General features: G+C 37.0%; 2 protein-coding genes across 2 annotated transcripts; one reads left to right on the top strand and one right to left on the bottom strand.

Annotated features, from left to right (window-relative positions):
• Window positions 1-8,667, top strand: LOC137186831 (olfactory receptor 11A1-like; the record flags this gene model as incomplete). The annotated part of the gene is made up of 2 exons (XM_067595867.1): window positions 1-916; window positions 8,651-8,667. Coding segments are annotated over exons 1-2 (921 nt in total), but the record flags the coding sequence as incomplete, so codon positions are not given.
• Window positions 5,250-6,179, bottom strand: LOC137186840 (olfactory receptor 4B13-like). The gene has a single exon (XM_067595876.1). It carries the CDS (start codon window positions 6,177-6,179, stop codon window positions 5,250-5,252), a length of 930 nt encoding a protein of 309 aa, XP_067451977.1.

Genomic DNA, 8,667 nt, shown 5'->3' with positions numbered 1-8,667 from the left:
ATTGTTGGGATCATGATAAACTCCACACAGTTTTCATATTTCACACTTGCTGCCTACTTTGACACTGGGCTTCTTAAATACTTTTATTTCATGACTGTTATGTGTCTCTATATTTTTATTGTTAGTGCCAATGTTTTTCTCATTGTGGTTATCTGTATGAACAGAAGCTTACATGAACCTATGTACCTTTTTCTGTGCAGCCTGTTTGTAAATGAACTGTATGGTAGTACAGGGTTGTTTCCATTCCTTCTGGTTCAGATCCTCTCTGACATTCACACTGTTCCTGCTTCTTTCTGTTTCCTGCAGATTTTCTGTTTGTACTCTTATGGAGGTATAGAATTTCTAAACTTAGCCATCATGTCTTATGACAGATACCTTGCTATCTGTTTTCCTCTGCAATATAACACACATATGACGTCTAACAGAGCTGCCATCTTCATTGCTGTAATATGGGTACCCCCACTTCTTGTGAATTTTTTGACACTGCCTTTGATTGTTCCTTTGCAGCTGTGTGGAAACATCATCAACAAAGTTTACTGTGACAACCACTCTGTTGTGAAACTGGCCTGCTCTGACACCACAGTCAATAACGTCTCTGGACTTATTGTTATTGCTTTCTCAGTCTTTGGTCCTCTAATTTTAATTCTTTACACATACATGAGGATTCTTAAAGTTTGTTTTTCTGGTTCTAAACAGACCAGACAGAAAGCTGTCAGTACCTGCACACCTCACCTTGCTTCCCTGCTCAACTTCTCTTTTGGAGCTTGCTTTGAAATATTACAGAGCAGATTTAATATGAGCAGTGTACCCAACACATTACGCATCTTTTTATCCTTATACTTTCTTACATGCCCACCAATTTCCAACCCTTTAATGTACGGCCTGAAACTGTCCAAAATCCGTGTTACATGTAAAAGTTTGATATCAAATGTAGGCTATTAGTATTAATATTCATTTAACAGATTTCCCTATTTTCTTTAATGTAATTGGACCTTGTATTATATATTATTTTTTACTTAGGTCTGTCATTCTTTGTACTATATTGTAATGTAGAACTGTCTATTGTGTTATAATTTGAAATAAAAATTGCATTTAACCATACTTTAATAATTTGTCAACCTGTTTTACTTCTGTAAATATAGTTTTCAGAAAGAGTTGTGTGCATCGTTTTGTGTCAGGAGAAATTAGCTGTATGTATTTACAAGAGAAAATCAAAAGCACTTTTTAAGAGCATGTGAGACACATTTTATTACTACTGTGATGAAGTACTCTTATACAAAGTAAATAATTTCTAACAGTTGTCTTGACTGTTATCATAACTTAATCATTCCAGAACATTTCAATGAAACTGCAATAGGTTGCAGGTTAGTTCTTCACTGTTCTCTAATGTGTGTCAGATACATAAACGATTATCATGACTAACTGTGGAGGCTAAATTAAAATCTAGTCTTCTCTTTTTCATGCAAAATGTGTGGAATAATACTCTTTTTTCTTTTGTAAAAACGGAGTGTACATACTGGTTTTTGACAGGTATAATACACGTCAAGTGAGCACAAACTGTATGATGAGAACCGTTCTCTGTCAAGTTTCACTGCACATCAAAAGTAGATCAAACAGCACTTCCCGTTTCGTCTAGTATGGAGTAGACGTGATTTCGGGGAGCTCCACCTCACTTCGCCTTTTACCTCTATGTGTCTGAAGTGAGTTATAACGTTCTAAACAATATGATAAAACCAGGTAAATGAAAGAGACAAGAAACGGGCTCCAGAGAAGAAGATTCTGCTGAGAACTGGATAAAGCTAGTGGGCATGGAAAAGGCTAAAGCTAACGTTGCTAAGACATGACTCCATCCACCAACAAGGATGTTCTGGCTGTGATAAATATGCTGAACAGCACAGTCGACAAGAGGTTTGCCAAGCTTAATGGGTCCCTCTCAAACCTTAAATTGGCTCTATCTGATGTCAGCGAATGACTGTCTTGAAATTAAGCTGCCACTGAATTGCATGAGAGGTCAATCGAGGAGCTGTAGAGGTGTCATGATAGCCTAACATCATAGAGCATGCACAACAAGCCAAACTCGATGACCTGGGTGCTCGCTCCCGCTGTCAAAACGTTTGCATAATTGAGGTCAAGGAGAAGACAGAAGATGGTAGACCGACAGAATTTGTAGCCATGTTGCACCCAAAGTTACTGGAAGAGGAACACTCCCATCGACCAATTGAAGTGGACCGTGCCCACCAGAGCCTAGCGCCAGCTAAAGACAGTAAATCAAAGGCTAATATTGCCAGGCTGCATTACTTCTATGTGAAAGAGCTGGCACTGAGGCTCTCAAGGGAGAAGGCTCCACCATGGTATGATGGGTGCCCAGTGTTCATCTATTCCGATCTCTCTTTGGCTACCGTGAAGAAACATCTGACTTTTAAAAGATGTAAAGAAGTGCAGAGCCAGGAAAATTTGATGTGGATTCTGTCACCCAGCAAGGTTTGCCGTTACAGTTAACAACAACACCAGCATGTTCAACACCTCAGCTGAAACTGTGTTTTGTCAACATCTGGAGATATTTGGAGCTATATGTTTGTTTTTTTAGCGCCGCTGACAAAGCTCCGCTAGTTCAGTGAGGAACATGTTTCACAAAACATCATCTTTTATTATATGCTGATGACATCCTTTTATATATCTCCAACCTGCAAGCATCAATAACCCCCATTCTGACTCTAATTAATAATTTTGGTTTTGGTTAATATGACTTATTTACAGTTAAAAAGCCCATAAGAACTCTTCATATCTTGGTGTGATTGTAACAAAAAATCCAGATGATCTCCTACTATTGAGCTAAACGTAATATTGACTATTGGAAAACCCTTCCAATCTCTCTGGTTGGGAAGATTAACGCAATCAAGATGATTGTACTGCTGTGCTTTCTCCATCTCTTTCAGTCAATCCCACATTTTATCACTCAGTCTTACTTTACGCAGTTGGATTCAATTATTATACTCTTCATTTGGAACTATAAAGCCATCAGAATTTACAATTACATCTGGAGAGATTTAATGATGAAGATAGAGGAGGCATATTCAATAAGATATGGGGCCCTGTCCTGACATTTTTTCATGGTAATGACCCTGAAAAAAGCCCATCACCTTGCTGTGTATATTTCTTTTTTATTTTTACGTTTTTTACTACGTGAATACTGTGTACTTTAAAGCTCTGTATTTAATTTAATTATGACTGTAGTTATCGTTATTACCAAGGATGTGCTGCGCTCGTTTGTGTTTCTTTTTCTTTGTTTGTTTGTATTCCTCCTATGCTTAAAAAAACAATAAACACATATTTCAAAAAAAGTCACTGAAACAAAAATTGATGAATCTCACAAAGATGCAACTTTTAGTTATTGTAATTTTGGAAGCATTTTGATTATTTTTACTTTCTTGCAGCTGTAGTATTTCTGGCCTGGAGAAGTGATGCAGAACAGATGACGTCTATATAACGTGACATATTTCCATATCAGGAGGTGGCAGTTTGGGTGGACGGCTAGATAGACATATGCAAAAAGTAGACTTAGCTGCAGGAGACCGCTGTTCGCCTCCCGCTTTCAACTGCAAGTGTTATGTTTCAGGACAGTTTTTTATAAATTGATTGTTGTGGTGTTTACTGCTGCCATGACAACGAAGGTTGTGTAACTTTAAGGAAGCAGAAACCACGTTTCAAGTGATCATTTTAACCCAAACCATGATCTTTCCCTGAACCTAACCAAGTGGTTTTTGTTCCTAAACCTAACTAGACCTTAACCACAGCATTGTCACACCATAAAACATAATTACTTTTTAACAGTGATGTGTAATGGTTTTGGAAAGCACAACAAATGATGTTGTCCTGCCGATTACTGCCGATAGAGGCGCCATAATAGAAAACACTCTTAACATACCCACGGTTCTAAAGAGTGAACTACAGACTGTAAAGACCTCTTGGGCAAATTGTGGATTTTGAGCTGTCTGAATAAAATGGACTTGGCTTGAACTACATTTCAGGGCTGAAAAATGTTGAGAATTTGTATTACAGTTTGCTGATGATGATGTTGTTTCTGTCTTATCTGTCCTTACCTGCAACTGTTACATACCGTACCCATTATTTTTTGACAATGTGTATGCTACCTTGTAATAATTCACCAAAAAAATGAAGAATAAAAAATAAAATAAATACAATCCATCGAAATATCTTAAAAAAGCATTTCAAATACATATCAAATATAAATAGATGGAAAGTTAAGAATGACAAACTTAAAATACTCATGGTAAGTCAAAATGATAAGATACAAAGTCCAAATTATGAATTTTTAGATGTTAATGTTCTTAAAATGATTAAAGAGTCAAAATTTCAGATAATTCAAAACAATGAGATATGTAGAAAACTTGACTCATAATTGTTACTGTAATTTTAAATTATTGTATTTTCACATAACAGGTATCTGAAATAATGACTTAGTACAAATGTTTTTACTTAATAAGCCCTTACTCAATATAAACGGGAGTAATCGGTCACTGAAAACACCTGTGTGGTCTGTTCTGTTGGGCTTCATGTCAAGTTTGTGTGAATTAAACCATCAAATGAGCCACAGACAGTTTCTGCCCAGAAGGGAAAATCAAGTGTTACAGGCTAAATTCAGGAACAGACAGAGAACTACTTAAAATTAAATAAAAAACATTCAGAATCACAATCAACGCACACTATATACATTATAATACCTTAGGCCATATACATGATTTGTGCATTGTGCATTGTGTGGACCTATATGTGAAGAAATAATGAGTCTAACAGTGCAGATCAGAAGGCCTTGTTGAAGTAGTATAAAGTAGTAACTTAGAGTCATATTCAGGTAAAGATGAGTATCTATCATTGAATGAAATATACATAGCTTAATAAAATATAAATAGATATAATAGTAAATGAGATGCTATAAAATATATTTGGCTCATTTCTCAATCTGACTCACATGGTGCTCACTACTAAAATACATCTCTGTCAGTAGTTTTGTGGAAGTTATGTCTCTGTATTTTGCATTGTGTGTGCAAGGCAAATTTCCCTCTGGGACAATAAAGTCTTATCTTATATTTACATGAGCAAAACAGACTGAAAATTAGATTAAGAGTTAATGTACTGTACTTTATTAGTAACATTAAAACAAAATACACAGTTCTACATTAGAATACTACAAAGGTTTGATTAAATTAAAGCCAATAAGGGTAAGAATATTAATAGCCAACATTTGATATGAGACTTTTACTCAAGGCTCGTATTTTAGACATTTTCAGGCCATACATTACAGGGTTGAACAGCGGTGGGCATGTAAGAAAGTATAATGATAAAAATATTCGAATCATATTTGGTACTCTGCTCATATCAAACCTGCTCTGCAATAATTCAAAGCAAGCCCCGAGAGAGAAGTTGAGCAGGGAAGCAAGGTGAGGTGTGCAGGTACTGACGGCTTTCTGTCTGGTCTGTTTAGAACCAGAAAAACAAACTCTAAGAATGTGCAAGTAAGTGTACAGAATTACATTTAAAGCAACAAACATTGTTCCAAAAGATGCAATAAGTCCATATATATTACTTCCACTGGTGTTAGAGCACGCCAGCTTGACAACAGAGTGGGCAGCACAGAAAACTTTATCAATGATATTCCCACACAGCTGCAGAGGAGTAGTCAAAGATAACCAAACGACCACCACAAAACAAGGGTATAACCATGTTATGGCAATAAGTGTGCCAATCTTTTTAGACGTCATACGTGTGTTATATTGTAGAGGACAACAGATAGCGAGGTATCTGTCATAAGACATGATGGCTAAGTTTAAATATTCAATAGCTCCATAAGAATGTGCACAGAAAATCTGCAGGAAGCAAAAAGAGGCAGAAACAGTGTGAATGTCAGAGAGGATCTGAACCAGAAGGAATGGAAACAACCCTGTACTACCAAACAGTTCATTTATAAACAGGCTGCACAGAAAAAGGTACATAGGTTCATGTAAGCTTCTGTTCATACAGATAACCACAATGAGCAAAACATTGGCACTAACAATAAAAAAATACAGTGACATAATTACCATGAAATACAAATATTTGAAAACCCCAGTGTCAAAATAGGCCACAAGTGAAAAATATGAAATCTTTGTGGAGTTTATCATGATCGTCTTTGGTTCACAACAATTCTACTGTGCACGCAAAGCAATAATCATGTCACCTTTTTGTTACAGATTTGTAAAAATTTACATAGTTTAAACTTGGACTGGACTTCAACAACAAGCACACATGAACATAAGACAGTGTAGTAATAATAAATAGGTTCATTATCATGGAAAGAGTTTTAACAAACACCCTCAAATGTACCGTTTCCTTTTCAAAGTCAAAGTAATGCAGAGGTTAGAAATTACTTTATTTGTGACATGTGAATCCCAACTTTCCCCTGCTGTCCTGCTGTAGTCATACTGTGACTCCCTCCTAACTGAGCCGACACTCTGCTGCAACGACTTTTAAACTTTTCAAGGAGGACACCCACAGCAGCAGACTGACCTCATTATGAAAATAACCACTGACCCATACTGAGAAAGAAGACTTTGTAGTCCACCTACTGTTTAAAATGCAAAAGTATCTGAGCTTGAGGGGAATGCCATGAAATTTTGTACAGACATTCATGCTCCTAGAGGAGGAATCCTCATGACCTTTGACCTGGCACCACCAGCAGGTCAAAGCTTTCAATTATCAAGGAAAATATCTACTTTATAGATTGGCACAAAATGTAGTACAGACATTCATGGTTCCCAGATGATGAGTCCCAATGACTTCCCTGATCCCCTGATTTTTTAAAATTTTTTATCTATTGTCACCAACAGGTTGGCATGTTTGGTTCAGAAGGAAAAGTCTTGACAGCCATTAAAACATCCAAAATGAGAAAATGTCTCACTGAAGGTAAAGAATACAAGTTCTGTAAGTTGAGTAAGTTGTGATGATCTCAACCGTAGACTGCATATAAGGATGGACGTAGTGAGGTCTGATGTCACCCAAAATTTGTCATTGGAGCTGATTTGAGTCAGCATTAGCTACTTTAGCTAAACTGTGCTAACAGGCAGGTATTGTAATAAAGTAATATTAAACTTAGTGAAATAGTGTGACAATAGTCAGACGATTGCGAGTCCCGGAGCCGGGGAGAGCAGCAGGTGAGCTAACTGTCAATCACAGCTGTCAATCAACACCTACATGGCTTGATCCCAACATGTTTCATATTCACATCTGGAGGCGCAGTGACCGCTGGTAAAAACTAGGTGGTGACAAGGAAGTTTGGTGACAGAAAGAGCACTGGTATCAGACCAGCAGAAACAGAGGAAAAATGATTTCAAAGGGGTTTTTCTAGGTTGGGTAGAGAGTGACACTGAAGCAACCAGGGAGCTGAAGACTCAAAGATAAGTCAAATGAAAATTTATTACAAAGAGTAAAAAGACTCATTGTAAACAAACCCTATTGTTGTTTGTTTGTTTGTTTGTTTGTTTCTTTGTTTCTTTCTTATTATTATGAGACTTAAGCCCTAAATTTGACCCCCTAAATATGCTCAAAAACTCACCAAGTTTGGCACGCACATCAGGTCTGGTGAAAAATTTGATAAAATGTAAAAATTAATCCCCAAAGTGCCAAAATGTGCTCGAGAGCGCCACCTATGAAACAAAATGGCTGCCACGGCCCGTAGGAATGTCGTAGAGAGATCAAACCAAAACTCAATTATTCGTCTCTTCAAGACCTGCAAATCATACACTGACACCCCTGACCTGAATCCAACAGGAAGTCCGCAATCAGCCTTTCAAAACAAGACTTTGCCCCAATTTCGGACCCCGAACAAACACTATCTCCTCCGAGGGCGTTAATGGTATCGGCTTCAAACTTTGATACATGACTTATGACACTGTGCTGAAATAAAGTTGTTAATAACTTTGTAATAACTCGAACGGTTTGGATTTAATAAGCCCTAAAAGTTGCCGTGCCACATCACACCTTACAATGTAAAACAATGGGGAGGCAATCTATGGGCACGAACTTTGTGTCAAACAGAGGCTTCTGATGTCTAAACTATAAGTCTGACCACTTTCAAACCTGTATCAATGGATTCGCCACAGAATTTCCCACTAAAATATGATTTTTAATGTAAAATTTGGCCAAAGTCATGGGATTTATGAGGAGATTTCAACAGAAGCGTACTCTAAAATCCTCCTCTCCAACTGCTCCTGGTGATGTCACTCCCTCAGTGCTGTGAAACATTCCGCAATACACACTCATTATAAAATCACAGGAGGAGCAAGAAAAGACTTTAAAACTCACACTCTAATATCTCAAAAACAATAAAAGATAGAATACACATGTAAATTCAAGATTTGTAGGTTAAAGTCTCGTGACTCATTTAAAGTTCAAATGAAGTTTGTATCTAAAACTATGTGGAAGCAGTAAATGTTCAAAAAGGTGTGGGTTCGCTCACACTCTCCATTCAAATATATGAGTATTTTTCTGTATTCAGCTGCAGTTACTTATTGTCTCTACACACCTGACAGTACACATTTCAATCAAACTTTGACCAGGTCATGTGGGTTAAAAGTCTTTCCTTTTCTAAAAATAGAGTTGATGAAAATTAGG

Source organism: Thunnus thynnus, chromosome 7, assembly GCF_963924715.1.
Source record: "Thunnus thynnus chromosome 7, fThuThy2.1, whole genome shotgun sequence".
NCBI classification, from domain to species: Eukaryota; Metazoa; Chordata; class Actinopteri; order Scombriformes; family Scombridae; genus Thunnus; species Thunnus thynnus.
Note: the sequence above shows the minus strand (reverse complement) of the source record. Positions and strands in the feature narration are given on the sequence as shown.

Excerpts from the sequence above, each read along its gene's own strand:
- LOC137186840 (XM_067595876.1), bottom strand. The coding sequence starts at position 6,179 with ATGATAAACTCCACAAAGATTTCATATTTTTCACTTGTGGCCTATTTT.